At 37.4% G+C, this 16,993-nt stretch overlaps 2 protein-coding genes across 5 annotated transcripts in view; one reads left to right on the top strand and one right to left on the bottom strand.

The window, feature by feature from the left end:
- Positions 1-649: 649 nt before the first annotated feature.
- Positions 650-13,935, top strand: LOC121975404 (general transcription and DNA repair factor IIH subunit TFB2-like). 3 transcript variants are annotated; one of them, XR_006110320.1, is made up of 15 exons: positions 650-898; positions 1,548-1,715; positions 2,347-2,415; positions 7,797-7,890; positions 7,996-8,096; positions 8,219-8,264; positions 8,337-8,396; positions 8,512-8,580; positions 9,947-10,030; positions 10,113-10,196; positions 11,704-11,789; positions 12,323-12,413; positions 13,023-13,103; positions 13,351-13,420; positions 13,504-13,683. XR_006110320.1 is itself a non-coding variant. In XM_042527030.1 (15 exons), the coding sequence occupies exons 1-15, from the start codon at positions 786-788 to the stop codon at positions 13,639-13,641; spliced, it is 1,359 nt and encodes a 452-aa protein (XP_042382964.1). In that variant the 5' UTR covers positions 650-785; the 3' UTR covers positions 13,642-13,935. The 3 variants fall into 3 exon arrangements, 2 of the variants coding, with proteins under 2 accessions (XP_042382964.1, XP_042382965.1); XM_042527030.1 differs by having other exon boundaries at positions 13,346-13,420; positions 13,504-13,935; XM_042527031.1 differs by having other exon boundaries at positions 688-898; positions 1,532-1,715; positions 13,346-13,420; positions 13,504-13,935.
- The window catches only part of LOC121975405 (GEM-like protein 1), a 15,486-nt gene continuing 12,321 nt past the window's right edge, over positions 13,829-16,993 (bottom strand). For both annotated transcript variants that reach the window (XM_042527033.1, XM_042527034.1), the window contains exons 2-5: positions 16,024-16,541; positions 15,807-15,908; positions 14,309-14,586; positions 13,829-14,154 (exon numbers count right to left, since the gene is read on the bottom strand). In XM_042527033.1, the coding sequence (XP_042382967.1) occupies positions 13,963-14,154; positions 14,309-14,586; positions 15,807-15,908; positions 16,024-16,264 (813 nt within the window). In that variant the 5' untranslated portion in view covers positions 16,265-16,541 and the 3' untranslated portion in view covers positions 13,829-13,962. The remainder of the gene's footprint in view (positions 14,155-14,308; positions 14,587-15,806; positions 15,909-16,023; positions 16,542-16,993) is intronic.

Genomic DNA, 16,993 nt, shown 5'->3' with positions numbered 1-16,993 from the left:
TACCATCTATCGAAGTATGAGATTAGACCATAACCATTTCATTCATTTTCTTACTTATATGACGTGATGGTGGAGTAGAGGGGTGTCGGGGTGGTGGGGATGACAAAGACAGTCGACTATTGCATCTCCAACTCGTTGAGCTACTACTCACGATTCATCTCGATGATAAGGGCAACTATCAGGATGAGAAAGATAGTGCCAGTAATCTATGCGTCTTTTCCGATGCTACGAAGCTGCTTCTTGGTCACGGTGGCAATCTTGATAGTGGTAGCCCTAACTTGCGTGACAATCGTAGACTCCTAGACGAGCTCAACATGAGGAAGAGTAAGTCATCAGCCCGTATAAGTAAACTTTTCGACAGAGATGAAAGAGAAGATTAGGTTTTTTTTAGAGAAAAAATAAAGTGGTTCAAAGTGTTTTTTTTCAAATGAGTAGGAAAAAGAAGAGTATTCTAGAAAAAAAAAGAGAAAATAAGTGATTTGGTCCAATTAAATGGATACGATTTTTGCTTAATATACAAAAACGTTGTTGGATAAATCGTCAAAAAAATAATAATTATAGAAATAAAAAATTATTATTATTTGAATATTAATCATTTTAAAAAAAATTTATGATAAATCTATTTGCAAATTAAATCATCAATATATCTAACGGCCCGGGACACCGAGGCCGAGTCGAAGATTCTCGAAAGGAGAGGGCGGTTAGGGAAGAAGGAAGAGCAGTACGAAGCCGAGCAAGAAGGAGCACGCCCTTCTCCTCGATTTGTGATCCTAGGGAAGGAGAAGATGCCGCAGGTGCGGATCGTCGCCAAGACCTTCATGGACATGGTGGCGGCTTTGCCGGCTGTGAAGCTGGAGAAGCTCTACGACAGTGCTTTCATCTGCGAAGCCGTTCTCAGGCAAATCCTCTCTCTCTCTCTCTCTCTCTCTCTCTCTCTCTCTCCCCTTCTTCTTCTTCTTCTCCTCCTCCTCCCCCTCCTTTTGTGGTTTCACAGTAGGTTTGTCTTTGTGGAAATCGTTAGTCAGATTGTAGCCTTGCTGTAAATGGAATGGGCATCATCTTCTGCGAGATTGATTTGGTGCTTCAAGTGATATAGGCATGGTTAGATCAAACTGTTTGGTGATTCTTCAAAAAGTTATTTTGCTTAAAAGTTGGAATTATCTAATGGCTTCTCGCTAGGTTTCCGTGACGATGTCCTTTCAAATTTATGTTGGATTATCTCTATGAGCCGACCATTTCAGCAATCCATCTCCATCTAATTTTCGGATGTACTTCCTGCCTACTGAAGGGGTGATCCTGTAGATTGACTTTCCTCATGTTATTTCTTTGGTTTATGCATTCAATGCTCTTGCTTTGGTTCTCCTATATTTAGCATTGGACATTATGAATTCAGTGTCTCTGTACTTAGTGTTGTTAACTGTTTTTTGTAAATGATACTAGATGAGTTGAGTTGTTATGAATATATCGTTAGTTCATAATCTTTAAAGCATGGTGTATTTTTATTTATATGGTGATTTTCAATCTCATGCAGTTCTTTTTATCTTCAGATCACTGCCCCCTATGGCTAAGCGGTACATTTTGCAAATGCTGTACATTGATACTGCAGTAACAGCAAAGTCAGTCGAAGAATGGTTGCTTCCTGATGGGTTTTCCAAACACAAAGTGGCCATTGATAGGTTGCTTCAACTGAGGGTATTCCTTGAAGTTAATGACAGGTATGGTGTTCTTTATGCTTCTTTTGTGGATTATTTGTTTTACCATTTTAGCTCCTCAGTTATGCTTTTGATGGCTTAGATCATAAAATGTAGAGCACTTGTTTACATCTGAATTTCTAGGAAGTGCTTAACTGCATTGTCTGATCATCATTTGTGCAAGCTGTGTATTTATATATTTAATCTTAAATTTCAAGTTCCAGATTAGTACTTGATAGTAAAATTTAGTTGCTAAAATATGCCAAGTCCTAGACTTTCAGTTTGATTTCCTATATTTTTTTTGTTAAACTATCTAATAGTCTCTCTCACTTTTCTGAACGTGATGATGGCCATGCTTTTGTGTGCAACATTTAGGTTATTATACTTTCCTTGGATGATACTCTCGACCATTTTTATTTCTTTCAACTAGATTGTTATTCGTTTCTTCTGTTGCTATTAATTTAAATATATGACAAATTTTTACTGTAGAAATGGTTCTAGAAAAGTTATTTATTCTCATGTCTGTCTTCATGGTACAATGGTCTCAATGTCTCAAATTTGTATCATTAATAGAAACCTGGGGTAAAGTGTGAATGATTAGCCGATTCTGCAAAATATACTTCTACACACTTAATTGTTTTACAACTGTCTGCAGAAAGAAGGAGACAAGCTATAAGATAAACCCAAAGTTCCAGACCAATATTCAGAAGCACCTTGTGAATGGGTATGTATCACTCAATGCTTTACTGCTTGGATAAGTTGTCAATTAAGACGCGGTTTCAGTGACTTACATGCCTGAGTGTATTATAATCTTATTGACTATACAGACTCTGATATAGAAGCTTTTGCATGATGTGATAGAAAAACTTAACTTTGTGTGCTTCTTCTCATCATTTCACACTAACCCACTGGTAAATATGGTTGCTTATTTGGCCTTATGTATTGTACTCATGCTTAGGAAAGTATGTAGGGTAGATCAAGGCAATTATATGATTTCATCTATGTGTTCAACTACACAAGTCGTATTCTAGACATTGCTTGGTTTGTACGATTTAAATTCCCATAGCATGAGAATTGATACCAATTATGCAAAACCCTTGTTTGGTATCGTTTGCATGGGATTTTAATTCTCATATGATAAAATTTTATTTCAATTAATGGGCTTTTGTGTAGGGATACAGAACCAATCAAGATGTGAGTTTCTTGAGAATTTCATTGGGAAATTTCCATTTTTGAGATATTGTATGACTATATTTTCCCCATATTCAAAGTATGGTATGATCATTCATTTTTTTACTCATGACTTTTATCTTGTTTCTCTAATAGACTTTTGTCACATGGAAAGCTTTACAATTAGGCGAAGCCAAAAAAGAGAAAGGGGTTTATCACACAAACCTTTGTTCCTCTTAACATCTAACCAAGAACAAAAATCTTTTTTTACTGGGTTCAATCCTTGTAGACACTAATTAACTTCCCTGGTTATTTGTGGTTATATTTGTAGGACATAACAAATTGATAGAAAATTTCCTTGTGTTGTTTCCATTGAATTGGAAAACTATATAAAGAATACAAATGTTTAAATCTGGAAACTAAACTATGCTAGGAAATTTACAGCAGAATATAAATTGTCATAATCCAATATTTACAATTTCAAAATCCAAATCACAATCAGATCTTTGTATTTGATTCTCCAATATGCCCCCGCAAGATGGAGCTTGGAGAGAGACCAATCTTGGTCATTAACTGTTGGAAGCGTATGCGGGGTTTTGGTGAGAGCATCTGCTAGTTGATCCTTAGAAGACACGTGTGTAACTCGGAGATCACGATTCTGAACTTGTTCACGAATGAAGTGATAGTCGAGAGCCATATGCTTTGTACGAGGGTGGAATATCGGATTAGAGCAAAGATTGGTGGCACTCACATTGTCGCAGAAGATGACTGGTTTTTGAGAGGAAGAGAAGCCAAGCTCATCGAGAAGGAAAGACAACCAGCGCAGTTTGGCGGTTGTGGCCGTGACAGTGCGATATTCTGCTTTAGTAGAGGATCGAGCAAGAGTGCGTTATTTCATCGAGCTCTAGGAAATAGGATTTCATCCAAGATAGTCATCTTTGTTTTCAACGCGGTCTGTATCTGAGAAGGCATGTAGAGCAAGAGACGATTGACAATGAAGTAAAATGCCTTGATCAATAGTGCCGTATAGGTATCTTAAAACACGTTTGACAACATTCCAATGCTTATTAGTAGGATGGTGCATGAACTGAGATAGCTTGGTGACCACATAAGCACTGTTAGGACAAGGAGAGATAAGTACTAAAGGCTACCTACTGCAGTACTTCGTACAGATCAAAGAGGGCTATGCTGTTGCGAAGTGCAAGGTGTGGTAAGTAGTGGTGTGGAAACTGGACGAGCATTTGTCATCTTGGTCCGAGCAAGAAGGCCAACAATGTAACAACGCTGAGAAAATAACAAATCCAGTGGATGAGAGAGTGCTTTGACACCAAGAAAATAAATCAAGGCACCAAGATCCTTAAGAGAGAATCGCTTGGCTAGTAGATCAATGAAATGTTGAACAACTCTTTTCCGGTGATGATAATATCGTCAATTGACGATAAAGAGAGAAGTATATGCAGTGGAATTACGGAAGCCAGAAGTGATGAGAAATTGACATAATTCATTGTACCAAGCACGAGGAGCTTGTTTGAGACCATGATAGCCTTCTTCAATTTGCAAACATGTTGAGGATAATCTATATAATAAAACCTGGTGGTTGCATCATATAAACCTCCTCTGTCATGGTGCCTTGAAGGAAGGTGTTATTAACATCAAGTTGGCGGATGTACCAGCCATGGCTGACAACAAGAGAGAACAAGACAAATTGCAGTTGGTTTGACAGCAAGGCTGAACGTATCATGATAGTCGAGACCAGGTCGTTGATGAAAACCCTTGGCGACTAATCGAGCTTTGTACCTGGTAATAGAACCATCAACTAATCGTTTAATGCGATAGATCCATTTGCAACCAACTATATTCTGAGCTAATGACCAAGGGACCAGTTCTCAAGTGCCATTGCTAACAAGAGAATCAAACTCGACAGACATGGCCTCACACCATTTGTGATCCTTGAGAGCCTGGGTTACAGAGGCAATTTCGTGGGCTAGTTGAGTAGACAAGTTGTACGAGAACGGGTGATGATGTGTGATGGTCATGTTGAAGGCATAGGTGGGGAGGGTGGTATCGGTTATGGGTTTCAGACATGGACCGTAGTGCTGGAGGGGGCAGTCGGAGGTGTTGTGCCTGAGCGAACCACAGATGTTGTAGATGAGGGCGGAAGTAGAACGAAAATGGAAAGCCAAGTGGAATTAGTAGATTCATCAGGAGGATGAAGGGTAGGTTGACGACTAGACATAGGAAAAATAGACTCGACGAAACGAACATGACGAGAGATATAAACTTTCAAGGTGGCGGGATCATAACACAAATGGAGAGTGTGGATCAAGTTTGTGAGAACGGTAGGGATGAAGCCAAGCGTAGCAGAGACACCCAAAAGCACGATGTTTGAAGTAATTGGGAGGAGAGCCATACAATTTGTGGTAAGGAGACATCATATGAAGAGTTGCAGTGAGCATGCGATTGATGAGCTGCAGTGGAGAAGACATAGGACCAGAAGGTAAGAGGCAAAAAGGCACGGGATAGGAGAGAGACCGGTTTCAACAATGTTACGATGACGGACCTTAGGAAAACCATTGTGTTACAGAGTGTGAGGTGGTGATGTGAGATGTGAAATGCCATATTGACCTTGGGACGAAGATAAAGTTGTGTATTGCTCCCATTGTGACAATTTTCTGTTTAAAATAATTTTCAACAAGAGCTTTGAAGTGCGGAAAAATTGAAGAGACGTCAAATTTGCATTGAAGAGGATAGAGCCAGATGTAGTCGGTGAAGTGATCAACAAAAATAACATAATATTTGTATGTCAACGGAATATATAGGGGAGGTTCGGACATCAAAATATAATTTGCAGAGGAGCAGTAGCGACAATAGAAGATTGAGAAAACGGTAATTTCCGACTTTTATTGCAATAACAATTGTGACAATGAAATGAATGTGATAAACTGGATGATACATGTTTAAAGGCAGACGAATGTCCTAAACAATGATGTCACTCAGAAGGTGAAGCTTTGACAGTGGAAAACGCAATGAAGGAAGAGGAGGATGTTGGTGAGGCCGACCACTCATAAACACCATATCTAGTTCGCTCGTGCAGTAGTGGTGCCCCCGTCTGCAGATCCTTCACAAAAAAGAAGTGGTAAAAAATTCAGTCGAAGTTTTGTTGGATGTGCAAAATATAGAAATAGAGATAAGATTTCTCTTCATATTGGGGACACATAAAACATTCTGTAAATTAAAATTATGAGAGACCGTGTTTAAGGTAGTAGAACCAGTATGAGTGCCAGTATTGTCACTAATCACAATGTTATCAGGACCGTCATATGGAGAATGCAGCGACAAGTTGTTGAGGGCAGAGGTAACATAATTAGATGCACCACTGTCAAGAAGCCAGGCAAGAGAGGCGGAGACTATAGCAGTTGCCACATTGGCCTTCGGTTGTCATTGCCTTTGTGGTGTCCAAGGCTGCCCAATTGGAATTGGAGGGTAAGCTGCAGTTTGTGATGCAGAGGAAACTGGTACAATGTGAAAAAGTGGATATTGGGAAAGTGTGTGGCCACACCCCTGACACCTTCCAAGAAACGGGCATGGCTGATGCTGCTGAGAATTGCTAGAAGAAACACAATTGGACACGGTAGACTGTTGTTGTGACGACTACCAGTTCTGCCAAGGAGAAAAATTACAGACGTTGGATCAAGGTTGGCTAATTGCTATATTGGCCGTGGCAAGAAGAAGAGAGGCCGAGGAATGTGAATGGCATAGGAATAGTTCTCGATTAATCAACTTTTTATGTAATTCATCAAAGGAAATTAGTGTGTCCCGACCTTTGATAATGTCAACAAGAGCTTTGTAATCATCCTTCAGGCCAGCAAGAATTATTTCAATGAGGTCCTCATGATCCATTGGCTTACCAAGGGCAGCAAGTTCATCAGAACGACATTTAATAAATTGCATATATTATGAAATTGATTGTGAACCTTTAACACTTCGTTTGAACTGATCCTTGATTTGCTTGATGTGGCCACGAGACGGACGAGCATAAGTATTAGCAAGAATAGTCCAAGCATCACGAGAGGTAGCTGCTTGTTGTATGAGAGGAATTAGAGGAGAAGAGATGGAGCCGATAATAGCACCAAAAAGAAGCTTGTCATGTTGGATCCAAGGAAGGTAATCTGGATTTGGTGTGTCAATGTCGTTCACACGAATGGTGGGTGGTGGACACGGGTGAGAGCCCTCAAGAAATATGAAAAGATCGTATCCAATAAGGATAGCTTCAATCTGTAGTTTCCACAAGATATAATTGGTGGAGGTAAGTTTACTAATATTTTGATGAGAAATAGTGATGAAGGTGAGAGGGGAGACCGGATTGGCAGATTGATGATGGTCACCTGAGTTTGATCAGTGGACAAAACTAATTGATAAAAAATATCCTTGTGTTGTTTCCATTGAATTGCAAAACTATATAAAGAATACAAATGTTTAAATCTGGAAACTAAACTATTCTAGAAAATTTACAGCAGGATATAAATTGCCATAATTATAATATTTACAATTTCAAAATCCAAATCACAATGAGACCTTTGTATCTGATTCTCCAATAATATTTTCATTTAGAAAGCATACAGTACTAGAGAACACATCTTTACAAAAATGGCAGGAAGGAGTTGGCACTAGGGTATGCTAACAGGAAATATGAAGACAAGGACATCTGAATTTGATGGAAAAAAAAACTAGGCCTTCTGAAAAATGCATTCACAAATATCTATAAATCTGAATAGGATGTTCATGAATCCTTTATCTCAAACAGTTCTTAAATCACAAAGCTTATTCTTTTTACACAATACATCAATGTTAAGTATGTTCTACAAATCCAATCTAGGCCATTTCTCCCATTGAAGTCGAGGAAAATAGGTTTGATGTTTTTATTTGCAATTGCAGTGGGACTTTACCTAGAGAACCAATGCCATTGAGTACGACCGTAAGATTACCAACCTTAGAGGATCTTGACACATATGCCTCAGAGCAATGGGAGGTTGCTTCTTCAACTGTTTGATTTAAGCCTTCTTTGTTTTTTCTTTCATTTGCACAAGTTTACTCAAATGGAATTTTAATATATCTTCTTTGGGGGAAAATGCAGCGCTTCTTGTTGCAGCTAATAAATTCTTCTCAAGCAGCAAAGTTGACAAGTTTCAGTTCTTCCATGATAAAGGTTTTCCAGCGAGGGCTTCTAAGCTCCAAGTACTCTGCAATTTTGTTCTATTGTTATATTGCATTATCCAGATTCTGATTGCTGAGGTTTTTTTGTGCTCTGTTTTGCATATTATAAGGAAAATCTTAACTTGTGACCTACATTTATGCAGGGAAAATGAAGTCCCCAAGTTAACTGAAAATGGCTTCCAATTTCTGGTGGGCATTTTTTTAAACCTTCTTATTCTCCTATCATTTTGATTTTTGTAGCACATTTTTCATTGTAAACAGCTGATGGATACGAATGCACAATTATGGTACATCATTAGAGAATACATATCTACTGCAGAGGTACTGTTTGGCATACTTTCTATTTTGTCTTCACTCTTAATATGTATGGACCAGTTTTTCTGAATAAAAACTTGTACTGTAAGACTAATTATCTGATTCTTTAAAAATCATGTAGGATCGTGGAGTTGATCCCACAGACTTGATATCATTACTTCTTGAGCTTAGCTTTCATTCTCTTGGACAGGTACAACTATCAAGGTTGCTTGAAAATCTATTATATAATAAATAATTTAGTTCCATGATGATTGTAAATACCAATTGGATGTTAAATGTATTGATATTTGTTGATATAAACTGTAATCTAAGGTTTTGCGTAAAATGTTTTCTGAAAACTATTTTCTACATTTCCTAGTGTTTGGCACATGGAAATTGGTTAGAAAGTCGATTAAAAATGTCAGATTTTTTAAGGAAAATGATTTATGTTTCTTTCGAGTGGAAATCATTTTCCACCTGAGGGAACAAGCTACAAAAAAAAAAGTTTGAAAGGAATATAAGGCAACAAGACAAGTTTTTTACCTATAAAATTTTTCCATGAAAGTATTTTTTCAAAAAACAAGCTATTTTCCAACAAAGAATGAACTCTGAGAGTTGATCATTAGTCATTAGAACTTAGGATGGCAATATTTGTTTGTTCAGTTTTGTTGATGAAACGAGGAAGTATATTGTCTTTTATAATTTCTTAGAATACTGTATATACTGTAAAAAAACCTCTTTCCTACCAGTGATTATTTCTCTTTTAATATGTGCTACAATTCAAATTTCTACAATATTTATTAGATGCAAGAACAATGCTTACACCTCTTTCCTAACTCCTTTGAAACGACCTGGAATGTTGTTCAAGTTAATTTGATTTTAAATTACTCTTACCTCATGGCCTATCCAACTGAGTTCCACTGTAATAATTTTAATAATTGGATTCTGCGAGTTTTGATGCAGTTTCATCTACAGTGGTGGCTTTTTGCTGACGAGCCAATTATTGAAATTTAGTAATGCATGCTGTATCTGAGGTGCCAATTATTACTTGTAAGAGCCTTTGTAATTGATGACAGATAACTGGATCAAATCCCATTTTTACTTGTATATAATAATGTTAGTCTTCCTTCAATATATGCTTAAAAAGCTGGATGTGTCGAAATGAATCACAATCTACCTGAAGTTACTTGAACTGACCAGTCTCCTCAAAATCATAGGTTTTCTTTAGAAAACACATTGAAAAATGACCAATTCCATAACCCTTGCATGCAATATGATTCTTACACCACCCACTCTCTTGGTGGTTGACCTTCTCCGACAATTATTGTATTGGAAGACAATAATATACACCCTATGCAGTTGGCCTTTTATAGATCTATTATGCCTTGGATGCTTTGTTAATTAGGGACTTTATTTCTTGTTGAAATGGTTTCTTGATGTTTCTTCATGGTACACTTTCGGATGATGCAATAATTGGATGATGCAAAAGAATTGTATAATCCTTTTCTCTCAGCACATCATTTTGTCATTTGTGCTTCCAGCTTAGGCGAACTGAATCTTGTTTGTTCATGCTATAGGCATACAACTTGAATACTCTAACTGATGTTCAAAGAACTGCTATCAAAGATCTTGGAGAATTGGGGCTGGTCAAACTTCAACATGTGAGTACATCTCTTTCTTTCCAGTAATTTCTTTTGAGGCATTAGTGCTCTACATCTTAATTGCTTGTCTGTGATATGGCAGGGACGAAAAGAGGGTTGGTTTATACCTACAAAATTGGCTACTAATCTTTCAGTGAGCTTCACTGATTCAGCTTCAAACAAAGAGGTCTGCTTCACAGTTTTTCTCTTCATTTTTAGTATGCTGTGATATCTTTTCTTGGAAAATGAAGGAAGAAGACTACATCCTATAAGATTTTATTTCTCTGAAGAACATGCTAACTCGTCAACTTCTATGTAGAGCATATAGCTTGATCATGTCTTTCAATTGTTGCACCAGTATTGCATCTTCATTATCTTGGTCAAGTGATTTATTTATCTTATATATGTGTGCTATTATTTGTGAAACTTATTCCGTTTTTGTGACAAGTTGGATGTCAGTCAATATCTATGCTCCAACTCATTGTTAGAATTAATAGTTATACATAGGTTTCTAGAATTAACTTAACATAAAATCCATCTCAACTGTTTAAGTCTCATTTTGTAAGATGAAACATTAGTTACTAACATCTGAAACAAGACGATGGCTGAAGTACCATAGGCCACATAAAATTCTTAAAAAAAACTTGAAGATTGTTTCTACTTGCATCTAAATTGTAAATGAAGAGTGTTGCTGGTAGAGATGTAGAATTAACAAGCATTGAAGGGATATCATATCAAACTGTGACCCCATAATTAAGTTTGGATTTATCAAACATATGCTTGTGATGACTGAGTTAAGAATAAAGTTGCTACAAATTTATAGTTCGGAATATTATAATCAACCTACAGAAATGGCTGTGTTTGTGCATCTTAAAAAGTAGATAATTTCTATCTGTACAAGTTTGCCTGATGTTTTCAACTATCGAGTATTGACACTTCATTTTAGCTCACATCTCATGGAAGAGATTGGAAGAGTGTCTGCCTGATATTGATTGTGTATTGCAAGACTTGAAGGCTGAGTCTACTGAATATCTTGGTGCCATTGTCAGAAGTGCTTAGATTTGGTAAAGTCTGGCAAAAAGGACCCAAGTAGGATCTGAATTCTGAAGTTTCTATTGAATATGGATATTGTTTTTGCATTCAGAGGTCTATGGATCCATGGGCAATATTTGAATTCATATTGTCAACTAGCTTATTGTTGTAACTTTTAATTCTATTTGGATTTGGTATCTATTGTCTGGCAATTTTGCATGGGCCAGTATTAGATTAAAGCTCTTTGATCATTTCAATTAATGAGGCTCTTCCCATGAATCCATGATAGCCATTCCACAAAGTTGTGGAGGTAATAACCTGAATATGCTATGTTCGGTAACAGAGAACAAACAAATCAATTCTAGTAAATTTCTTGAAACACTTCTCCAACAGGGAGCAGAAGTATATTGTTATCAATTTGTAATGATATGAAAGGAAAGACAATAGTTTTGCTTGTTTTTTAGTACTGGAGATATGCATTTCTCCAGTATTTCTCAGGTTTCACTTGTAAACTTATAGGATTTGTTTGTTTTGTTTTTGTTTGTTTTTTTGTGCATGAGAGAGTATGGACATCTCTGCTTGTTAATCTATATGGTGAGGTTTATCAAACATCACCTATCTTCGTAATCAGCCATGCTCATTTATATGTTTTTCGTGCACAGGGCTTTGTTGTGGTGGAGACAAACTTCAGAATGTATTCGTACTCAACGTCTAAATTATATTCTGAGATTCTACGTCTGTTTTCAAGGTAAAGGTTCCTGAATAGTGGTAGTAGTAATTCCTAAACAGTGTCAATTTTTTAACAATCGTGTATTCCATCATTGGGCTGGTCTGTTATACGAGGTTTGCTGTAATAAAAAATCTTTAATGCCCCTGCAGATATAATGATTTCAAATTCTTAGTAGCTATTGGTTTGTGCATGTTGAATTGAACTTCTGCAGTCAGGTTCATGTTCCACGCTGAATATTTTGGTTATGTGCACTTTATTATTGCAATTGAAGATATTCAGTAGGAACTTCCATTATCATACACCGAGAAAATCAAATATGTATAAGTCTCATGCTTTGGAAGCTAATGCCAATTTCAAATGATTTGACGCACAGCTCCACAGTAGGCATATTACTTTTCAACTACCTACCTAAGGTTCTCAAACAAATCAATGAGATGTGTAGTTTAATATAATGGCCATAAGTCAAGATATTAATGTGATCCTGTCTAATCATTCTCCTTCAATTCCCATGATATTGCAGTGTTTCATTTTGCTTGTTTGTTGAACTTTAGGATTGAATATCAACTTCCCAACCTAATTGTTGGAGCTATTACAAGAGAGAGTTTGTACAATGCTTTTGAGAATGGAATCACAGCAGAACAGGCAAGCATTAATTTTATTATTTGCCGTGATATTTGTTTTAAAATATTGCTAATGTTAAGTTCCTCTATGTAACTAGCACTTGCACATAGAAAAAAGAAATATGGTTAATTATTTTAAACAGTCTAAACTTTTGAGATTCTTTCACTTTAGCTGCAACTTTCTTCTCATCTTGTTTCAATTATTGTGTTGGCCTGTTATATTTCCTGTGGGACTTTACATCTATTTTTTTTTTTTTTGACCATTGGCAATGAATATGGTATGCAACAACTGTGAAATTTAGAGTAAGGATACATTTATAGTAATAGGGCAGAAAGGGGAGCCAAGATTAAAGGCGGGTAAGGAAAAAATGAAGGTCAAAGGTCAAGCTATACCCTGTTTCGATTAAGTGTGCTATTTTATATGCAAACATTGATCCGTTGTCACATGGGAATTCAATGTAGCAAAATTAGTGGGGTAGGCCATAATAGAAACAAGACGATTCATGTATAAGATTCAAAAAAAATTGTTGATACTTGGTTTATTTATCGATAGTATAACTCAAAAAAATATATTGCAGGGAACTATTTATGCTGTCATGATTATCTCATCTTTTTAAAATTGTCGTTCCAGATTATTTCTTTCCTACAGCAGAATGCACATCCCCGAGTTGCAAATAAGATACCCACAGTTCCAGAAAATGTTACAGATCAGGTGCTCATTCATCCAGAGATTTCTAAATTCCAACGAGATCGTACTTCTGGTATTATGTTTTTTTTTTTAACGCAAATGAAAAGGTCCTCACAATCAATTAGGTACAAAGCTATATATCGTTTGCATTCTGGGTTTTGAAACTTGTTGCTTGCTTTAGTTTCTCATGATAATTATTCTAGTTGGAGTGTTCTGCGAATTTCCTGATGAATTATAATACAAATATTTCAAAAAATGTTCTGTAGATTAGGCTCTGGGAAAACGATAGAAATAGAATCGAGATGACGCCGTCCTACCTCTACGAGGATTTCCCTTCAAAGGTAATAAATTTGAGTTGCAACTAGCTCACTATTTTTTTTTTTCATGACTAATTTTTCCTTCATCTTTGCTACCCGTTGTTCAGGAAGTATTCGAAGCAGCATGTGATTTTGCACGAGAAGCCGGTGGAGTGTTGTTTGAAGATTCGAAAAACATGCGTGTCATCGTCCACGTAGAGGTGCACCAAGATATGAGAGATTTTCTACGCCGTGCGCCAAAGTAAATCCTTGGCGGCTCCAATGCGAACAATTCGAATATTGTTAAAGGAAATGCACAAAAAGAAGGAAAATTGCAATTACGTGGATCGACGAATTATTCAAATAGAATGGATTCAGTTGGTGGATTGGCACAAAATGCAGTTGATCTCAGGAGCCCAAAAAATCTAATGTTTCTTAAATTTGCAGAGCGAATAAAGAAAAGACATCAGACTCATCTTTATAACCATTTTAAGAATTCTTATAGATGGTTTGGGACAGCTCACCATTATTTTACAGATTCAATCATATTGTGTTTCAAACTAGTGTCCCACGAAATGCATTTGAAGCTAGAAGTACGAACTACGAGGACTAAATTGGAGGGCCTCTTTAAGGTTCTTGAAGGCTTTATCATATGATATAAATCCCATGAACCAGAACTCATGGTTGTCGGTGGTGATGATTTGAATGTATTTGTCAGAAGGGTCCCTAGTGTTAGCAGAGGGATTGACCGCCCTCAGATGATCCAGAGGCACAACTACCTGCATATAGATGTAATATCGGGTTTTAGTGAATCTGACAATTGGAAGTAGTAGTCTAACAAAGTTTTTGATGGGCTATATTCAATCAAACAAAATCCTGACAACATAAGTATAGTTTTACTAATTTTTCCTGACAAGAATTTTGACGGGGCACCTTATAGTTCGTCATCTCCTGTTGACCAGAGGTGGCAGTACTGTGGCTTACAGGGTTGTCACTGCAGAATGCAATTCTGGCTGTGGATAGATACAATGTTCCTATCACAGGACCCACTGATGTAGAAACATAGCAGGCATAGGATTTCCAAAGTTGTTCTCCGGGATAAGTATTGAAGATTTGCTGGAAAACCTTGTCGTTCCCACCTTCTGCAAGAACTTTTGTTCCCTGTGTAATCCTAGCCAATGCTGCATCTGTGAAACTAGGACTGGTTTTAACTGCCATACAACAGAGAATAATAAAATTAATCCCATGGCAAACCTAATAAAATGTGTAGAATTATTAGTATCATAGCATTTATCTTGTTCAGAAAGTTCTCTGTTACCTGCTGTTTTTTTTTTTTAAAATTTCAATGCCTCGAATGGAAATGATGGCCTGTTAAACTTCTTGAACATTGCAACAAAAATCAAGTGTCAGAAAAAATTGGCTGTCTGGCAAAGATACAAACAAATAGTAATTAAATATTTGATTTGTTATTCCAGTGCATTTATATTGGATGTGAATTCTAGTGCATTTGCTTCTCTAGAAATTGTATTACCTGCAGAGTAAATTACATTGTCCACTAGAATAGTAAAGGTGATTCTGCACATTTGCGTCCCTTGGCAAGCTTATAACCGCTTGCCAAGTTAGCTATATAAGCTTACCCCAAGTTAGCTAAGGATGGAAAAGATTTTTTTTCTCCGAAGTCATGCGCCTGCCATTGTACACTAGAATTGAACCAGATGGTGCTTGACTAATTTGTTTGACTGTTACTTTATTAGTTAAGCCGATTCAAAGTCCCAAAGTCGGCCCATTGAATTTTCTTTGCAAAATTAGGCTGATCAGTTCATTGCATCCCCCACACATGACCAAATGATCAACATTTTAATTATAAGACAAAGTTAAACTTTAAAAAATTATACACACCTCATATATAATTCTTTCCTGCCTAAAATGCTTTGCGGACAAAAAAAAACATGTAATGATGCACACCAAGACAAGGCCTCCTAGTGTAAACTACTAAAGTAGTATTTCTATCATGATGCATAAGCATAATTGGGGATGGGTTGGACAAACTATTATAAGGCTGATGTTTTTCTATTTCCAATAGCATTGTAGTTGACTCTTGCTTCAGTATATGGCCCAGAGCTGGTGTACCAGACAGGATGAAAAAACATGCAAGGTAATTATCAGCTACAATAATTTGAATAACAATCACAGTAGAAGGGGGGAACACATACTCTCTTTCATGATAAAAATTTCAGGACCTATGATAAGAGTTTCTATAGACATTAAGATCTCTGATCCTCACTAGTTCAGCCTTGTTTGTGCATCTTGGTAGATATAGGAAAGGATCTATAAATTTCTCCACAATTATCTCTCAACTTATTCCTTTCACGAATGAATTACTTACTAACGTTAACAATATGCGTACTGATAGAAGGATTCAGAAACATACGGTGTTGCCAGACATGTCCAGCTGCGCCAGCGGCCTTCCTTGAGGTATCTTCAAATTTCTTCCCACATCGTCCAAGCACCTTCAGTATCGTCTCCGTAGGATCTAAAACGAAGAACCAGAAAGGGAAAAAAAATGGCATGAAAACTAAGAAGTATTGAGAAAGAAAACCCTAGGAAGCTAGTTTTGAGAAGAAGATTTTGAGCATTAATCAACACACTCTTGTTGGGAACAGGGGAAACATTCACGTAGGGATTGCCACCGGCCTGACCGCCGATCGGGGCAGCGGAAGAGTCCAAATAAGGGTTGCCGGCCCTGTTACTGGATGCGGAAGCGGGAAACCCGTAGTCGGCTACGCTCCACCCGGCTGGTGGCGGGGCGTATGGCGGAACCGGCGTGCCCATCACCCAGGTCCCCGGCGCCGCCTCCTGCGGTGCCGCCGTCGGCCTTCCCTGACTCATCAACACACGCCGCGATGCTTATCGAACCTGCGGTTCCTTCCGGGATCCAGTCTTCTCCGTCGATCGCGAGGTTAAAGAAGGCCAAGGCATCGGTCGTCGGTGGCTCGCGCTGCGGGAGCCTCGAGATCCCCTTTGGCGTGGGACCGTGTCACTCACCGCGAACACACTCGCGTATCTGACCACGCCTTGGGCCAGAGCCCATCAACGCCACCACTCCATGTGCTCACTCACACTCCCAACCAATCAGTCCTCTGCTGCCGCGGCGGCCCCATGAGTCCTTTTTTACAGTGAAAAGATGATTACGTTAATTTAGACGTTCAGATTATATGAAAATAATAATAATAATAAATTATGAAACCAGTGACCGTTAAATGATTAGAGGTGGAAGAGAATCTGGAGGGTTGACGGGAAGAAGACCTCGGAAAGATGGGGTTTATAGAGAATATAAAAAAAAGGGAGAAAGAAGAAATGTCAACAGATAGATTAGGAATCCTTAACTATCAGGTGAGGTGGTGAAAATATATAAGAATAATGGAAGTTAATAGATTTTTTATGATGACTTCAGCCTGTGAGGTGGGATCCTTTTATAACACTTTATAATTTCTGTTTTAAATAAATATTATGATTCAATAGTATATCAAAATAAGGAAAGTATTTTGTTAGTGTATTTTTATCATATTCAGTAGTCACATTGTTCATATATTATAGGTATTTCGTATCTCTATAAAT

Source organism: Zingiber officinale, chromosome 4B (genome assembly GCF_018446385.1).
Source record: "Zingiber officinale cultivar Zhangliang chromosome 4B, Zo_v1.1, whole genome shotgun sequence".
In the NCBI taxonomy this organism is placed as follows: domain Eukaryota; kingdom Viridiplantae; phylum Streptophyta; class Magnoliopsida; order Zingiberales; family Zingiberaceae; genus Zingiber; species Zingiber officinale.
The sequence above is the reverse complement of the archived record's forward strand: the minus strand, read 5'-3'. Positions and strand labels throughout refer to the sequence as shown.

Excerpts from the sequence above, each read along its gene's own strand:
- LOC121975404 (XM_042527030.1), top strand. The coding sequence starts at position 786 with ATGCCGCAGGTGCGGATCGTCGCCAAGACCTTCATGGACATGGTGGCG. Across the intron at positions 10,197-11,703 it reads ATTCAGCTTCAAACAAAGAG|GGCTTTGTTGTGGTGGAGAC; the intron begins GTCTGCTTCACA and ends TTTCGTGCACAG. Across the intron at positions 13,104-13,345 it reads CAGAAAATGTTACAGATCAG|ATTAGGCTCTGGGAAAACGA; the intron begins GTGCTCATTCAT and ends AATGTTCTGTAG.